This window comes from Camelina sativa, chromosome 16 (assembly GCF_000633955.1).
Source record: "Camelina sativa cultivar DH55 chromosome 16, Cs, whole genome shotgun sequence".
In the NCBI taxonomy this organism is placed as follows: Eukaryota; Viridiplantae; Streptophyta; class Magnoliopsida; order Brassicales; family Brassicaceae; genus Camelina; species Camelina sativa.
In genome coordinates, this window is record NC_025700.1 from 21121560 (window position 1) to 21140434 (window position 18875).

The 18875-nt window shown below is 35.3% G+C and overlaps 3 protein-coding genes, 1 long non-coding RNA gene, 1 other non-coding gene and 1 pseudogene across 7 annotated transcripts in view; 2 read left to right on the forward strand and 4 right to left on the reverse strand.

Moving 5' to 3' along the window:
• LOC104751599 (chaperone protein dnaJ 10-like) lies at window positions 8–2387 on the reverse strand. Its single transcript, XM_010473569.2, has 9 exons — window positions 2051–2387; window positions 1899–1958; window positions 1728–1810; window positions 1484–1637; window positions 1260–1389; window positions 840–1177; window positions 681–761; window positions 457–585; window positions 8–359 (listed from the first exon to the last, which is right to left on the reverse strand). The coding sequence occupies exons 1-9, from the start codon at window positions 2135–2137 to the stop codon at window positions 279–281; spliced, it is 1143 nt and encodes a 380-aa protein (XP_010471871.1). The 5' UTR covers window positions 2138–2387; the 3' UTR covers window positions 8–278.
• Window positions 2752–2823, reverse strand: TRNAQ-UUG. Its single transcript has one exon. It is a non-coding gene; the product is annotated as a tRNA-Gln (tRNA).
• On the reverse strand, window positions 2950–6799 carry LOC104751600 (putative DEAD-box ATP-dependent RNA helicase 29). The gene is made up of 11 exons (XM_010473570.1): window positions 6337–6799; window positions 5081–6242; window positions 4925–4982; window positions 4664–4777; window positions 4524–4575; window positions 4345–4421; window positions 4167–4219; window positions 3955–4036; window positions 3807–3863; window positions 3593–3722; window positions 2950–3501 (listed from the first exon to the last, which is right to left on the reverse strand). Exons 1-11 carry the CDS (start codon window positions 6710–6712, stop codon window positions 3131–3133), a joined length of 2532 nt encoding a protein of 843 aa, XP_010471872.1. The 5' UTR covers window positions 6713–6799; the 3' UTR covers window positions 2950–3130.
• LOC104751601 lies at window positions 6898–8743 on the reverse strand (annotated as a pseudogene).
• Window positions 10653–13454, forward strand: LOC104751603. The gene is made up of 4 exons (XR_761828.2): window positions 10653–10947; window positions 12770–12984; window positions 13101–13142; window positions 13409–13454. It is a non-coding gene; the product is annotated as an uncharacterized LOC104751603 (long non-coding RNA).
• The window catches only part of LOC104751602 (agamous-like MADS-box protein AGL27), a 3892-nt gene continuing 506 nt past the window's right edge, over window positions 15490–18875 (forward strand). For 2 of the 3 annotated variants that reach the window (XM_010473572.1, XM_010473571.1), the window contains exons 1-6: window positions 15490–15804; window positions 17634–17691; window positions 17911–17972; window positions 18053–18152; window positions 18267–18308; window positions 18527–18568. In XM_010473572.1, the coding sequence (XP_010471874.1) occupies window positions 15620–15804; window positions 17634–17691; window positions 17911–17972; window positions 18053–18152; window positions 18267–18308; window positions 18527–18568 (489 nt within the window). In that variant the 5' untranslated portion in view covers window positions 15490–15619. Of the gene's footprint in view, window positions 15805–17633; window positions 17692–17910; window positions 17973–18052; window positions 18153–18266; window positions 18309–18526; window positions 18569–18875 lie in introns of those variants that run through there. The other variant, XM_019238396.1, reaches the window with a different exon arrangement.

Consider the following 18875-nt stretch of genomic DNA (forward strand, 5'->3'; position numbering starts at 1 on the left):
GTTTGAAGATGAAGTGGTTGAGTTGGAATGCCAGATCTCCAAGAGTACAGGGTAAAGAAGGAAACTTACAACAAAACAGTATAGCAAATAGCAAGCTTGTAATGATTACAAAACACGATTTTTTTCTTCTTTTTAAGAAAAAACTTATTTTAACAATTTGTTAAGTTTGATCCATCAACTATCATCATTACAGATATTTATAAAGAATTAATAACTTAAGAGGATGCATCACATTCACCATGTGAGACCCGTCAATTGCAATGTGAGTGTGGTATTGATCATTTGCCTTTGTATACAATTTCATCATCATCTACATCGAATGCTGGATTGCAGAGACATCTGAAGAGTCTACCAATCCCCTGTAAAATAATGTCCAATCAAGAATCTAATCTCAGCTTATCTTATTGCATTATCATTGAACATAGAAATGACTTGAAATTCAGAATCATATTTGACCTGAGTGAGCAGAGGAGTTCTATATGAAAGTGGTTGTGAAGAATCGTCATCGCTGCTACTGTCATCATCGTCGTCGCTGTCTTCATCTTCTCTTTTTGATGTTGAACCGTTCATGGATTGTTTTTCTTGCTACACAAGCCACACCAATCTTGAATCAGCACAAGAAAAAAAAAACACAGAACAGATTATGTGATATGATTTAACTGATTTATGTTATTAAAAACCTGGAAGATCTTCCCAAGAATCTTGAGAGCCATTGCTCTAGACTTAAGCTCCTCCTTTCTTAAGTTGTTATCGCGCAGAACCTAACAATTTTTTATTTCAAGAATCATATCTTATGTCTCAGATCCAAATATAAGCAGAAAAAGAACCAAAGAACTCACCATCTGACACACATGTAACAGGGTCACTTCAATGTCGACCACATTGAGTTTCCACAGAGAACCCATGAGTGTTTCTTTGTTGGTCTGAATATGAGACTCCAAATCATTAGCTGAACTAGTCCCATCTTTCTTGAGTCTCCGGTTACTCTCTTCTTGAAGCTGCAGTAACTGAAAAGCTCCTTTGGCTGCACTGATCTGTGATTTCCAAGAATGACCTTTGTTCCTAACCCATTCAGCTACAAATGGAACTCCTAAATAAAGAGCTCTCTTCCCAAGTTCTTGAGCTGCTTGTCTTGTGTATACATATCCAATTGTATGCAACATATCCGCTCCAAAAGCTTCATTCACAAGAAGAATTCAACTCAGTATGCAAAGATTGTAAAAGTGAACGAAAGAGAAGGTAAGGAGACAAGACAATGCCTGCATCTGAGAGTCTCTTGGCTTCAGATTCTGCGCGGTTTATGAATCCTTCTTTGTCTCCATGGACGTATTGACTTAGAAAATCTTTGAGAAACCTTGCGAGGTTTTCTTCTCTTTCTTTCTGAACAGCCTACAGAGTAAGAGAAGAATCTTTCTTTATGTTAGATGATCAGATCAAGAAGATGGATATATATATTAGTTATAGCATATGGTTTTTGATTTGCCTTTAATTTGTCATGAAACTGATCAGGGGTTTCAATTTCAAAAGCCATCTGTGTGGAAGCCATTGATGCAACAGCTAAGTGGCCGATATAATCCTCGAGTAGTTCACTTCCGAAGAGAAGAGCAAAAACAGCCGTTGGATCAACGATCGTTTCTCTGATTGTTCAAAGAACACCATTAAACATTGTCAGAGAAGGAAGAGAGAAACACATACAATCTTTACTCAAACAAGAAATAAAACATTACTTGGGAGCTGAGAACTTTCCAGTCCGATCATACGCTTCACGATGAACAGGATCACTTAGAACTTGGTAAGCTTCACCAAGAACCTGTCTTCGAGAAGAAAAGAAAATTCTTGATTTGATCAAATAAATAAAAACATGAAAAGCAAATGACATTAAACGAATCTTAACTTGCCTGAAACTTTTCAGCAGCCAGAGGATCACCTTGATTCTTATCAGGATGAACTTGTCTTGCCTAAAAGATTTAAGAATCAGTCCTCCAAAACAGAGAAAAATCTCACAGATCTAATGAAAACTTCAAAAGAATAAAGAGAGACAAAAACAAACCTTGATATAATAAGCCTTGCGAATCTCTTCCTCAGAAGCAGAGGGAGTGACACCAAGAACATCATAGTACACTGTTTCTTTCACCATGATCAGATCAAAAGATGTCAAATGAGTTTCAGACAGAACAAAGATGTGATAAATTTGGTAGATAAGAAAAAGAAAAGGTTGGTTTGGTGTTTGGTGTGTGTGAAGAAGCTTTTAGGAAAGATGTGGGGAAGAAGAAGTACACAAAAGGGTTCTTGATCTGGTTGAAGAAGCAGAAAAGAAAAAAAAGAGATTGGCTTTACAGTTATGATGCACTTTTTTTTTTTCTAATATACTACGAATTGCGCCGCTTTTGAGCGGGACAACAAAACATCACTCTCTCTTTTTAACTGTCTACTCAGTGCTTTCTATCATTCAGTTTCATGTCTCTTTTTGCTTATTCTCCATTTCTAAGATACGGCAATAATTAGACATGTCAATTAGATCCAGAGACTGATGCAAGATAGTTAATATAGCTAATGAGTTGTATTGCTATGAATAAATTGAATACAGTTAGATATTTGTACCAAACCCGTTTGATGGATATTAACTTCTTTCTATTTCTATCTTTTAAGTTTTGAGGCGGATTCAATCACAAAGAGTCACGGATCAAAAAAATCAAACTTTTGTTTTCATTTCGCAAAAGTGAATAATGATGCGAATTCTACAAAAAGGAAAGGTCCTACCGGGAGTCGAACCCAGGTCGCTGGATTCAAAGTCCAGAGTGCTAACCACTACACCATAGAACCTTGTTGTACAACACCTGATGTCATCATCATTTAGACATACCAAAAACTAATCGTGAGTACAAGTGTAACTAACTAAATGGCTTTCGTTTTGTTGTCGCCAACTGTCGACATTTTTCCACGTTTCGATAACTTAATTTTAGGAAAGCAATTCCGCAAAAGAATACAAACAAGGTTTAAAAAGAAGTGTTGCACAAAATTTGAGTAGAGAGAAAGCTCAGTGAGTCGTATAACATTTTTGATAAGTAATAATAGTTGTCTAAGCTCAAAAGTTTTGACGAGTCTTCTCTCGTAGATAGAGTCTCCATCACTATCTTCCTCTCCCACGTTTACCTCCAGCACCTCGTCCTCTTCCTCCTCGTCCTCCTCCTCTCTTGCCCCCTCTACTACTAGTGCTACTACTACCACGACGACCTCCAAAATCCCTACCGCTTCCTCTCCCACCTCCACCACCAAAGTCCCTGCTGCTACCACTGCCAAAATCTCTACCGCCACCGCCTCTACCACCACCGCGGCCTCCCCTGGCCCCACCTCTTCCACCTCTCTTGCTCTGCAGATAAGACACTTTGTTCGCCTTTTGCTGTCTCTCTTTACGCACCTGCTCCAGGTCTTTGATCTCTGAACGCACATGCGCGTTAGGCACTGATCCTTTACGTCTCTTAACGTCTCGGCCACCTCTACCTGCCAAGTTGTTCTCTTTAGACATGTTAACGACTCAAACAAGGCAAAACGCTGAAACTTGTGTGGAAATATGTTGTACACTATTATTTACCTGACATGCTTGAGGTTTCGCCTGCATCACCGCCGTCTCTGCTGAATACTGACTTGTGAGTATTCTCTTTCCATTTCTTGTATATCCCTGTCTTGTTTGCTTTCACTTTAGCTCCACTCTCTGTCTTTATCTATTTTAGTTTCAAAAACCTTAGTTAGCTTAAAGCCTCCCAGAAAATCATCGAATGTTTTTAAGCAAAGGACACTTTTACTACCTTTCCACTGGCTGTTACTCGATCTCCATTGTTCAACTTGATGTACTTCTTACTTTTCTGTTACCAAAGACAAATCCAATTTTTTAATACAATTAAGATTACAGTTGGGTTGGGGCAATTGTAATGAAGGAAGCTCAACAACTATTACCTTATCCCAATGAAAATTTTGTTTTTGCTGCGTCATCCCTTGCCCATCATCTGCAACTAGATCTAGAACAGCAGCGTCCAACCTACAAATCCGAAATGAGTACACAAGACGCGTCAATATCTGACAAAGATTTTTATGTTTGCAAGATCTGAATGCAACCCCTTGGATCCTTCTACGGAATATCACAAAATGCTCCATCAATAACTATTTACCTATTTGATGCAAACCCTTCGTTACCCCTCAAAGATAGCCCCGCCTCTGAATGCTGCGTGCATACGAGTAATAAAGAGTCAAACTTTGCATCATCTCAATACGATCATAAGCATTGTAGCTTTGACTGCTAAAGCGTAGTGACACAGAAAATGCATTTATTTAATGAGAATAACATACATGATTTACTGGTATGGAGCTGATAAAGTTATCATCGTCCTTGAAGCTTTCTTGCGCCTTTCTTTTCTTACCGCTTACTGAAATTCATGGAGAGTTTATTTGAAGGCAGGTAACCAAAGAAGTGGATAGCAGACTTTCACACAGAATTAAAGAACCAAGAGCGCAAGCAGCACGGATACCTTTGCTTCCCTCTACTGCGCCCTCGCCAAAAGAGGTTGTAGGTTCAGCTTCCTAGATATCAAAACATTCATGTGAGTGAAACTAATGGCAACGTAACAAGCATGTCTCACAATTTAATTAGAAACTGCACAAGATTTACCATCTCCAAATGATTATTGGAACTCTTCTGTTTCTGCTGATGTCTCGTATTGATGATCTCCTCATGAATGGCTCTTTTCCTCTTCATCACATCAACCCATTGGCCAGGGGGACCCTGCACAAGAACCAAAACGTTTTGGCTTAGACTACTTATAAACAAATCACAGAAATACACAAGTAAACTACCAGCAAAGTAGAGAATTTTGAAAGAGATGAACTGATCATATAAATAGTGTAATAGGGCAGGAAAAGCGAGGATAACCTTCACATTTTTGGATTTGGCAGCTTCACCTTCTGCTTCAAGTATGGTCTGCTTGGGTCTAGCATAGATCAACCATAAATATAATTATCAAGTTGGTGTTAAATTACATATGAACATACCATCTTCAAGTCTGGCTATCAAGATTATACTACTCACCTGAAATTTTTAATTTTCTGGAAAAAGGCCATTGCCTCTAGTTCCCCACTTTCAATTATGCTTCTGAAGATGGGATGCAAGCCTTCTCGGGGTAAATCCTTTGCTCTCCTAATGGACTCTTTTGACGGTGAGGGTTTTGTTTTTGAATACAAACGAAAAGCTTTTGCGGATGTTCTTTCAAGAGAATCTAATTCTCCAGATGAATCAACCATTTCTCGGATTCTGTTGAAGATAAGATCAATGGTTTTCTGAGGAAAACGACCATATACGGTTACCCCACTATCAATTGCTTGACTAGTTTTGCTCATTACTTCTTCCATGTTCTTCAAGACCTCATCTTCTGTGGGTGCAGGCCTGACTGGTTTTGAGAGGAATAGATGAAGATCTAACAGATATGGCATATCTTCAGGTGTAACAAAGGAATATGCAGAACCTGTACGACCAGCCCTGGCAGCTCTTCCCACACGATGAACAAAAATCTTTGGTCTCGGAGGGAAATCCCAGTTGATAACATTATCAAGCAATGGTATGTCAATACCCCTAGCAGCAATATCTGTCACAATCAACAACATAGTCTTCCTCGCTCTGAACCTTGATACATGAATCTTACGCGCGTCTTGATCCATATCACCATAACACACAGATGGTTCAATATTCTCCAACTTAAACAATGAGTTGACAAATTCCACATGATGCTTTGTCGAAACAAATATCAAGGTCTGTTCATTTGAACTTATATGCTCCCTTACCAAGTACAGCAATGCAGCATACTTCTCTTCCGGTCGTAAGGTCAAAAACGAAAGTTTCAAATCCGGGCTTATCTTGTTCTCAACATCTAACCGAACAAGCTGAGGCTCACGCAAACCAGCCTTTGCAAACTCTGCAAGGGCACTTGGTAAAGTAGCACTAAAAAGCAAAGTCTGCCTGTTCTCACTTAACTGAGTGAGAATCTGATGCAGCTGTTCAGCAAAACCCATACCAAACAAACTATCAGCCTCATCGAAAACCACATACTCAACCGTCCTAAGCGTCATGTCATCAACCTCAGACAAAAGATGCATAAGTCTCCCAGGAGTTGCAATAATCACATCAGGGCCTTTTGTTAACTCTTCAAACTGGTCTTCCATGCTATCTCCACCAACTAGTAAGGATACACGAAGATCTGCAAAAAGAAAAATCACAGCTTTAAAAATTCAATCTTTGCAAAATCAAATAGTAAAAGAGAAAGTTTTTAGATTAAATTCTTTTAGACCAACCTGTAAATTTGCCGAGCTCCTTGGCGAACTTCAGAGTCTGCTCAGCTAAATCACGAGTAGGCGACAATATGAGTGCTCTAACACCTCCCTGAGGAACATGTTGTTTGAGCTTCTCAAGCATAGGAATCAGAAAAGCTGCGGTTTTACCGGAACCGGTTCGAGCCATGGCAACAACATCGACGCCAGAGAGGATGAGCGGCATCGTCTTCCTCTGGATTGGTGTAGGAACTTTGTAACCCTTCTTTTTGATTGCATTGAAGACATTAGGACCTAGATTTAGTGACTCGAATCCTCCAGATTTGCCTTTCTTCTTCTGTTTCTCTTTCCGGTGAAGCTCAGTCACTGAACTCACCAAGAAACCATTTCCTTCAACCATGGTAATGCAGACTTTGTCACTGCAAAGGATCCCCCAAAATTAGGGTTTAAAAGCGAAGAAGATGACTTCGCCGTGATGATTCACAGTTTTGTTAGCTTTGGGTTTTAGGGTTTAACGAAGGGAGACAATTACAAGAAACCCTTTTCACGGGCTTGACTTACTTTTGGGCCTTAAAGGCCCAACAATCAGTTTGCAACATTTTTTTATGACTGCAAAGGTTACATTACATTATTGAAGAGACCACGGCTCAAAATAATCGTCTGAAAAATAGCAAACATAAGAAAAAAAAGTAGAGCATGTATATATGTATGTAGTAGCCTCGTCATGATTTAGTTGTCCCAAGAGCGTTCCTAAGATTTGAGTAGCGAGCTTCGAGCTCAAACCATGAGTCTAAATCCACCAAACTGTTGAACTCTTCAAAAGTAGCCATCTTTTGCAAGTGATCTCGAGTGCTTCCGTTTTCTTTAAGAGTCTTGAGAACATCAACCAGAGCTCGAGTCGATGCATACGATCATGTTGCAAACTCTATAACCTTTTGTTCGTTACCCAATTTCCTTGAGCTCATCGTCGTCTCTTGGTGCTTCTACAAAGGAAGCATCAGCTCCCGCCTGCAAAGTTACAACAACAACTGTTAAGAGTTTACCACCGTTATGTTTTTTTACTTCTATATTGGTAATAAACTTGTTAGTTACCTCCATGTAGAGATTAACACGCGCAATGGCGTCTTCAAGCCCTGATTTTGCAGAAGTAGCACGTACGTCTGTTCTGGCGACAAGGAAGAAGTCAGAATCTCCAATAGCGTCACGAGCTGATGCTATTTTGGCGGCATGTTCTTCAGCAGGTATCACCTGTTTACCACGCATATGACCTAAACACACACACACAAAAGAAAACATTTGAGATTATGAAGTGTCAAGTGTGTCCATAGAGTGACATTTGAAGATGTCACACATACCGCACTTTTTTGGCCATGCTTGGTCCTGCGAAAAAAATGACCAACAAAATGGTAAATGAGTCTTGATCAATTCCGAGACAGAGAAACTCATCAAAGAAGCAGAGTCAATTTACCTCAAGAAAGCAACCAGCAGCACCTGCTGCGACAAATCCATGACAGTTCTTTGAACGTAACGCATTTCCTCCACCTGGTATCTTAAAACAAGATCAAATGAACAAAGAATGAATCCCGTTACATATAATAAGAGCCTAGTGACTTAGTTAGTAACAATACACTATATAAGTCTATAAATAAGCAAATCCCATTTCTTCAAAAAGCTATAAATAGAACAATAAAAGCAACCATAAGAATGGTAATTTCAATCTTTGGCAATGCTCTCTAAATAGTTGTTTCAGTTTTTGGCAATGCTCACTAATCAAAGAATATACAAATAAAATTTCAATCTTTTTTTGATTAAGTTCCTTTGCATCCTTAGTGATTTCCTTATATTACTATCGAAATTTGAAAACGTTACCGGCATCTGCAATGATGGGTATATTTGGAGCTGACGCACACACCGACCTTGCCGTCGCAGCCATCTCCGGCGGTCTAAAACGACAGCATACAAACAAAAACAAACAAAGAAACTTAATAAAAGAGGATACAAAACAAAATTAAAAGTTGCGGCGCACGTTAGCAAACCGAAGTCGGGTTTTCCCAAAAGAGAGAAGCGGATAAGGCGTAACCGGAAATAAAACCGGCGGAGAACCCGGTCTGCTGCACGATAGCCGCGGATAAGGCGTCGTAGCATCCAGGCATAAGCACAATGCCTTGTTCCTCAATCAGACGGTGAATACGTGTTTGGATTCTCGCCGTCGGATTCACCAATCTCGCCGCACGTGGGTTTCGTCGGAATCTTGGTGAAGCCGTAAGGTTTTAAGCTGCTGCAACAGAGCGAAGTGGTTTTGACAGCCGTGAACATCGACATTGTTCTGAAGCACTCGATAAGTCTTGTTTCACTCTAATCGATCCCGCTGATTGGACCAAAGTGTGATTGAGGTTTGGTTACGTTTAGACTGACGGGACCAAGTCCTTGGGATTAAATTTAATAGACAGCACGAGCACGTGGTCTCATGATCTTATCTGATTGTGGAAGTATTTTCTTTTACGTATTCGGTATAAATAATTTACAGATTTATTGTGAAAGTAATTTACGCGGTCAAAAGGTTGAAGAAACTTGAAAGTTACTTTATTTGAGTTTTTTTCATAGAACGAATATATAGCCGGATGGGATGATACGGTACGATCGGTTAAAATAGTTTTTTTTCAAACAAACAGGTTAAACAAAAAGTGTTTGTAAACAATCAGAAAAGAAACGGTCAAAATGCATTTTTTCATTAATTCAAATGAAACTAATAAGTAAATATATTTCTTTTACTTTTTACTATGATATATCATATATTTGAACGCAGTAAAATAGTAAGATAGTAAACTCCTATGGGCCTAGCGATTATTAGTCCGACATTAGATAAAAGTATTTGGGCTTTACCTTCTCAACATATTAGGCCTATCAATTTCATCTGGCATCTCCAACCCTATTCTATTTTAGAGTCAAAATTCTATTATAGAGCAACATTTATCCTAATCATATTCTATATTTTACTCTAAAATAGAGAAAATTATAGGATTACTCTATATATAGAACAATTCTATTCTCACCTCTATTTTTTACACTAACTCTATTTTAGAGTTGAAAATAGAGTAATACATTGGAAAAAAACAATGATCTATTATAGAATTACTCTAAAAGTCGTTTGATATATTAATTGATCCAAACATAATCTACAATTGAAATGACACTTAAAATTATAGATATTTGAACCCAAATCTAATCGTTATCCATTTTACTATTTTGGTGAAGGTTTGAAAAGAGGAAGTTATATTATCTACTCCTTTGTTAAATAAAAAATACGTCAATAATACTTTGGCTTTAATTGGTGACCAAAATTTAGAAAAAGAATGAGGAGGAATATCGCATTCCTCTCTATTCCACAATTTTTTACCATTTGAAAGTAATATTTTTTCCCTTACATTCATCTACATTCTTCAAAAAATAAGGAACAATAGAACAAAAATATTCCTCCCCAAAATTGATGAGGAACAAATGGAACAAAAAAAAGAACAAATATTCAAATTCGTTTTTTATTTTAAAATAAATAAAAAATATGTTTATTAATAAAATTTCAATTTTGTAATATAAAAACTTTCATATTTTCACAATGTATTGACAAAAAAAATATTTTTGATAGGAATTTTATGCTAAACTAATCTTAAGGCTCTATTTGAAAAATTTATTATATATACATTAGAATAATATTAGTATTACAATTGAAATTAAATTTATTTAATATTTAATATATTTTAAAAACATTTTTATTATTTGGTTACTATTTACTATTTTGTTCATTTTATGCAGATTTTCCTTTCATTCTTCAAAAACAGTTTATTTCATTATTTCATTCCGTACTGTTCTTTTTATTTTATTTTTTTGTTCTCCTACTGGAGCCTTTGAAATCAATATTAACAGTACCCGATCCATAAGCACTACATTCCGGTCATTTTATCCGAAATGGTCACTGGTCAGCATTTCATAATATAAAAACCAAATGAAATAAAATAAATTAAAACCACCGACGAAACCAAAAAAAAAAAAGTATATACTCGGTGGGGTGGGGATGATCATCAGACCACTCGGAGCGGTCCAACCGACTCTTCAAAACGCAGCCGTTTCAACTTACTAGTATTATTTTCTCATTCTCGTTTAAGAAAACAAAAACAATCTGACTTGGATTTTGCCAATAAATAGTCCCATAAGAAATATTCATTTTGGTTATTCAAAAAAAAAAAAAAAAAAAAAAAAAAAAAAAAAAAATTTGTTAAAAAAAAAAAAAGGAAAAAAAAAATATTTTTTCCAAAAAAAAAAAACAGGGATAGAAAAAAAAAAAGGTTAGAAAAACGAAGAAAAAAAGAACAAAAAGAAGCAAAAAAAGCATTGAGTGTCTCCGGGCATTAGGCTCAAATTAGGGCATAACCCTTACCGGAGGCAGAGAACCTATGGGAAGAAGAAAAATCGAGATTAGGCGAATCGAGAACAAAAGCAGTCGACAAGTCACTTTCTCCAAACGACGCAATGGTCTCATCGGCAAAGCTCGACAGCTTTCGATTCTCAGTATGAATCTTCCGTCGCCGTTGTCGTCGTCTCTGCCTCCGGAAAACTCTACAACTCTTCCTCCGGTTACGAGTAAGCTACTTTCCACTTCTGGATCTCTCTTACTCGAGTCTTGTGCTCATTCTGGTTAACATATGATCTTAGTGTTTTTTTTTTTTTCATTTTCAAATAGGAATTTTTATTTTCTATATTTTACCTTTCACCTTTTACGAAATTTAATATTGCATGTGATTCAAGAAACTTTCCTACACGTGGTGATTCGTTCTCGATGATGTTGTTTAAGACTTTTAAGTAGTCTTTGTATCCATAGTTTCATTTTCAAGATTCTTTTTATATATAAAAACAATATGTACATTGTTAAATTTTGAGATTTGTTTTTTACATATTGCAATGCACTTCCGATTGATTCGTTGAGAGATTAATTGGGGTTAATAGTAACATTAATCGAGTGTCTTTGGTTTCAATTGGAATCCCACATAGTACAATATATTGATCCGAAATGTTTATTTTGTAGTTTCCCTTTGATGGATTTGTTGATTAAGTACCAAGTCCAAGAGTTTTTATAGTTGATTTTGATGGTAATTTTAGTGATTAATTGGATACTTTTTACATTGGTACTTACCACACATACTTCATTATATTACTTATCTAATCGGATATCGCTTTTCACCCATTTACTTCCTTTTAATCGTAAACAACTCTTTGTTGCTCGTCATGATGTTGCAATGAATTTAGTTTGGGTTTCTTTGCTAAAGTGGAAATCGATTGACGAATATAGAGATTGTTCAATGAATTTAATAGTCTTCTCACTTGTGTTATTTGTTGTGGATATTTCTAATTCCTTGAACTTTTGACATTTTTCTATCAATAAGAAATCTCATCCACTTCTCCTGTAGAATTATATTTTGAAAACGATTATATTGATATTAACACTGAACTTTTTGAGAGTAATATTTTGAATGCTTTTATATAGAGCTTGTCGAAATGTAAATGTTACCCTTGTCACTATGTTTATACACAACTTATTCTCATTTCCTTGATGTTAAATCCATAAATGCTTGATCATGAAATTAAGAAAATATGTTGAACTTTGTAACTAACAATGCACAGACTATAAATAAAAGGACCTTATCTATTTGCCTTCATTATACAATAGTAAAGCTCTAGTTGTAACTAATTTCTTTGGTGGTTCGTTTTACACATTGACAAAGTGGCACTATACAAAGTGTTCTGAGTTGAGATTAGTAGTCGTATGCATCTTAGTAATTGTTCCTTTCTTCTTTTCTTTGTGGTTAATGTGAAATTACTAATTCACACCCTAAGATGCTACGAACTAATAAGATCGTATAAATATGTAACTGAAGTGAATTTAAAGCCAGCCTATGTTCATATAATTGCATTAATTAGATCATGGACAACACAAATTAGGATTAAAGTCGTGATCTTCTCTGAAATGCTAAACAACATTCGTGGCTTATCCTTTTTTTGGAGTATAAAGTTGGATACTAACACAAATAGTTGCAATATGTAACATTTGAATATAAGCCTTCTTTCCCTCTAGTTCGTTCTCTCTATAATAACCTTTGTTGATGCTATATCTTATTCGTAGTTTTGAAAATGGTTTTGCATAAATTATAGATGCATTTTTGTTTGTTCTTGATATCTCTAGCATGTCCAAGACATACAACATGCTGATGAACTTAAAGGCTTGGTAAGTTAGCTGAAAAATACAGTCAACTATTTTTCTGGATGGGTTTTCTGATGTTGTGAAGGGATTAAAAGCGCTGATCGAGTCGGACATATATAATTAATGTTTTATATCTCAGACCGAATTTAATTCTGTTGGAAGATACACGAACTTCACAACCTTTCCCATCATTTTCTCCATGTGCAGGATCTTGCGGAAAAAACTTGGAATTATCTTGCACACAAGGAGTTATCAGACCGCCTTTTCTCTCCCTCTTTTTCTGATATAAATTACTTTTTTTCTTTTCTCAATTAATGAATAGAGAAAGCTTGAAGAACCAAATGACGATAATATAATTGTTGATTTTCTAATTTCTCTGGAGGAACAGCTCGGGGCTGCTCTGTCCGTAAGTAGCTAGGAAGGTATATCTTCTGCTACTATGAACATTGAACCAATTTATTCCATAAAATCTTCTGTTTAGTTAGTTTTCCAAGAACACTGTTTTGACATAATCCTTAATGCCTTGTTGTTGTTGTAGACAGAACTGATGATGGCGTGTGTGAAGTCCCTTCAAGAAAAGGTTAATGATTTGGTTTTTATTTGCTATCAAGACCACGCACTAAATCTAGTTAATTAGCTCCAGGTGTATACTTTGGTCTTTGTCTTAGTTTCTGATTTATTCTTGGCTTCATTTAGAAATAGCCATCTCTTGATCAAATCCGACCTTTCCCTCATGAATCATCGAAATTGGATAAGGTTGGTTTGTTTCGAAAAGGAAACCTGACTGCAGATCGCTTCAATATATACTTGTTAGAAACTAATGACCATATGATCTTGTCCAAACAGGATAAGTTGCTGAGAGAAGAGAACCAGGTTCTGGCTAGCCAGGTAACCAATACCAGAATCTCTTATGCTTCTATATGCTAATTATCTACTTTATGCACCTCCACTATAGAGAGATACACACATATGCACTTACATAAAAACATATAAACGTGTATATATCTCGTTTGAAGGACTTTGATGGATGTTATATATAGTGTTATCAATACTAACTATCTTATACATATGCGGTTAAAATTGTCTACACGCCGGTCTTTCGCAACATTTTTTTTGACTTGTATATACATGTCCTACCCACTAGCAGTTTCCGACTGTCAAATCAGTTGAGAGACAGTCATAAAGAAGCATTTCCAACCATTAACCGACGACAGTAAATTTGTCAGAAATTTGTTTGGTTGGAAATCGGTAGGAATTTTCCAACCGAAAAGGTGGTTGGAAATTCGTTAGTAATAAACGGTCGGAAATTTGTCAGAAATATTTAACCAATTTCCGACGATTTAAAAGTGGTTGGAACAAAATTACTGACGGTTTTCCAACTGAAATGTTTTTCGACCAAAAGTATTAAAATGAATGGGTGCTAATAATTCATATTTAAAAAAATTATATCAAATTTAAATAAAATAAAGAAAATTGTACAGAAATTAACATTGGAAAGGCTAAAGAAATAAGTCAAATCGTCAATTAAAAGTACCATAAAAATGGCTTTGAAATCTCAACAAAAGAAATTAATATAATACACTTAATTGAATTAAAACATTAATCTACTCTTGAGTTTTATCATCATCATCTTTTGGATAAACATCTTCTTCGATCCATTTTACTCGTTTCCTTCTTCTTCAATGGAGTTGCACACATGGTCTCTACTTTGAATATCCATGTTTTGGCTTTATGACCAAATCTGCATAAAAGAGAAAGAACACTTGAAATCATATAAGAGAGTACACGAACCAAAAATCTAATTCTTTATTCTAAGAACAAAAAAAATTAAACCAGAGATCTGGAAAAAATAAAACCGATTCGTTTTGAAACCCTAATTTGGATTTTAAAATCAAAGTTTCTAATTTGGATTTTAAAATCAAAGTTTCTAATTTGGATTCTTTGAGTAGAACATCAAACTCATGAAAACCCTAATTAAGCTGGTGTTCTTTTGAAATCAATTCAACAAATCTAAAAAATCAAACATCCATGATGTAAGAAAAAATAACCTAAGCTGGTTTGGCTCTGCGAGACTTATCTTCCTCCTTTTCTGTACAAAGTTTTAGTCGGAACGTTCGTTGGAAAATTTTTAGCCGGAATGTTGGTTGCAAAACAGTTGGTAAATACTTATAGATATATTAGTCTGAATGTTCGTTAGTTACAATTGTTTAAAAAATTTGACTGACTAATTTCCAATTATTTAAAAATGTTGGAAATGACCGACCGATTTTTAACCAAATTTTGTCGGAAAGTTCGGTTGGAAATTCAACCGAATTTTTAATTAATGGTTGGAAATTGGTCGGAAAAAATTACTGACCAATAAATTAGTCAGAGATTTGGTCGGAATCAACGATGTTTTCTTGTAGCGACCAATGATTTTGTTTCTTCCGTACTGAATCCACAGAAGGAGTCGTTTAATTTGGTAGATTATTGTATTGAAATTTATCCAAACATGATCCATATAATTGTAATACGCTCTTAAAATTATAGATATAGTCATATAGATATTAGAACTCAAATATAATCCGTATCCATTTAAGTGAAGCTTTGAATAGTAAGTTTAATTATCCAGTCCTCTGTCAAAAAAAAAAGGCAATAATAGTTGAAATTCCATAAGTTAACCGAAATGGTCAGCCCTAATTTCATAATTTCAAAACCAATGAGATAGAAGAACTTGTTTATTACTATTTGTTTTGGTTTCTTCGGTGGTTTTATCGTTTCTGTGGGGATGATGATCGGACTCGGACCGGTCTAACAGACTGTGCAAGGAATAATTTCTACAAGAATCGAAATCTGGTCTCTTCGTCGCGTTAAAACGCACCGTTTTACTTATTACTATTATTTTCTCTCTCTCGTTAAACAAAAACAAAAACAATCTGACTTATTAGTGATAGGAAAGAAGAAAAAAAAAAGTGAGAAAAAACGAAGAAAAAAGAATAAAAAGAAGTAAAAAGCACTGAGCGTCTCCAGACATTAGGCTCAAATTAGGGCATAACCCTCACCGGAGACAGATAAGCCATGGGAAGAAGAAAAATCGAGATCAAGCGGATCGAGAACAAAAGCAGTCGACAAGTCACTTTCTCCAAGCGACGCAGTGGTCTCATCGACAAAGCTCGACAGCTTTCAATTCTCTGTGAATCTTCCATCGCTGTCGTCGTCGTCTCCGCCTCTGGAAAACTCTACAACTCTTCCTCCGGTGAAGAGTAAGCTACTTTCCTCTTTTGGGTCTTTCTTACTCGAGTCTTGTGCTTATTCTCTTTCTTTAATTGTTTTCCCTATATAGAAACTTCAAATCTAGGGTTTTTTTGTTTCCTTCAAATCAACTGAGATTTTCTATTTGTTTTATGTATGACTATAGCAGATCCGTGAGCTTTAACCTAATTTAAGATTAATCATTGTGATGGTTAACATATGTTCTTGGTGTTTTTTTTTTTTTTTTCATTTCCAAATAGGAATTTTTATTTTTATTTTACCTTTCACCTTTTACGAAGTTTAATATTGCATGAGATTCAAGAAACTTTCCTACACGTGGTGATTCGTTCTCGATGTTGTTTAAGTAGTCTTTGTATCGATTATCGATAGTTTATATGTTGTTTCACTTTCAAGATTCGTTTTTTTTTTTTTCAAATGTAAGACCAATATGTATATTGTTAGATTTTGAGATTTGGTTTATATCCAATATTGCAATGCACGTCCGATAGATTTGTTGAGAGATTAATTGGGGTTAATGGTAACATTAATCGAGTGTCTTTGGTTTCAATTGGAATCCTAGCTACATTGTGCAATTTATTGATCCGAGATGTTTTTTTCTTTTCTTTGATGGATTTGTTGATTAAGTACCAAGTCCAAAGGGTTTATAGTTGTTTTTTATGGTTATCTGTAGTGCTTGGATACATTTTACATTGATACTTGCCACACATGAGGCCTTACTTATCTAATTGAATATCGGTTTTCACCCTTTTACTTCCCTTTTAATCATAATCGTTGCATGCATATGAAACCATAAAAAATATATATGTCTTGATGAGCAACTCTTTGTTGCTCTTCAAGATGTTGCAATGAATTTAGTTTTGGTTTCTTTGCTAAAGAAACTCAAACTGTAACTAAGTCCACTACTACCACGGTGGCCTTAGTGGGTTTATTAAGTTTATTAACTCAAACTGTTCAATGAATTTAATAGTCTTCTCAGTTGTGATATTTCTATCTCCATGAACTGTTGACCATTATTTTTTATCTATAAGAAATCTTATCTTATATTTTGTGGATATTTCTATTAATAGTCTTCTTCTACACTTTGAATGCGTTTACATTGGCATCGATATTAGAAGTGTGTTTTTATATGGAGCCTGTAGAAATATGGAAATGTAACCCTTGTCACTATGCGTTTATATAGCTCCTTCTCATTTCCCTCTGTTATATCCATAAATGCTTGATCTGAAAGAAAAACATGTTAATTTGTAACTAACATTGCACAAATAAAAGTATTAGGACCTTTTCTTTTTGCCTTCATTTTACAATGGTCAAGCTCTTGTTGTAACTAATTTATTTGGTTGTTCCTTTTATACCCTGACAAAGTGTTTTGAGTTGAGATTAGTACGTACGTAGTCTTATGCATCTTACTAAATAGTAATTTAGTGTGAAATAGTAATTTCACAACTTAAGATGTTACGAAGTAGTAAGAACGTGTAAATAACTTGAGTGAATTTTAAGCCAGGCTATATTCATAATTTTGCATTAATAGATCATGGATAACACATATTAGGATTGAAGTCATGTCCTTTTCTCTGCAACTTTTGCTAAACAACTTCTGTGGCTTATCTTTTTTTTTGTTGGAGTATCCTGACAATAAACTGTTAGTTACTAACACAAATTGTTGCATTATGTAACATCTGAATATAAGCATTTTTTTCCTCTGGTTCATTCTCTCTATAATAGCCTTTGTTGATGCTATATATCTTATTCGTAGTTTTGAAAATTGTTTTGCATAAATTATTGTTCTAATGCATTTTTGTTTTGTCCTTGATTTTACTAGCATGTCCCAGATCATCGAGCGCTATGACATACAACATGCTGATGAACTTAAAGCCTTAGTAAGTTAGCTAAGAAACACATTCAAATAGTCTTTCTGGTTGGGTTTTCTGATGGTATGAAGGGATAGAAGCGCTGATCGAGTCGGACATATATATAACTAATGTTTTGAACTTGTCACACCGAACTTAATTCTCTAGAGTTACAGTAATTGTGTCTGTTGGAAGATACACGAACTTCACAATCTTTACAACCTTTCCCATCATTTTCTCCGTGTGCAGGATCTTGCGGAAAAAACTCGGAATTATCTTCCACACAAGGAGTTGCTAGAAATGGTCCAAAGGTTAGAATTAGACTGCCTTTTCTCTCCTCTTTTTTCTGATAAAAACTACTTTTTTTCCTTTTCTCGACTTATGGATACAGCAAGCTTGTAGAACCAAATGTGGATAATGTAAGTGTAGATTTTCTAATTTCTCTGGAGGAACAGCTCGCGACTGCTCTGTCCATAAGTAGGGCTCGGAAGGTATATCTGCTGCTAGCTACCAAGTGATTGAACCAATTAATCCATAAAATCTTCTGTTTAGTTAGTTTTCCAATAACAGTTTTTTGACATAATCCTTAATGTCTTGTACTGTAGACAGAACTGATGATAGCCTCTGTGAAGTCCCTTCAAGAAAAGGTTACTGCTTTGGTTTTTATAATTGCTATCAAGACCATGTTGTAGGTTATGCTGGGCTTCATTTAGAAATAGCAGTTTTAAACTCTTGATCAAATTCGACCTTTTCCCTCATGAATCAACGAAATTTGTTGAGGACAGTTTATGTTTCGAGAAAGAAACCTTTCTGGAGATAGCTTCAATATATACGAACTAATGACCTTATGATCTTGTCCAAACAGGAGATGTTGCTGAGAGAAGAGAACCACGTTCTGGCTAGCCAGGTAAACAGAATCTCTTATGCTTTCTATATGCTAATTAATAACTTTATACACCTTCACTATAGAGAGATACACATACCTTACATAAAAATATTAACGTTGAAGGACTTTGATGGATGCTACAAATTTAGTGGAACCCTAATATCTTATGTATGTGAAAAAGAGAAAAAAAAGATTTTAAAATTCATGTTAGGGTATAAAGTTATTAATTAGCTGTTATTAATTCATTTTAAATTTCATGTTAGTAGGAGCTGTAGAGAAAGAATTGTTGGACAATATCTCAGTAGATTTTTTTTTTTTTTTTTTTTTT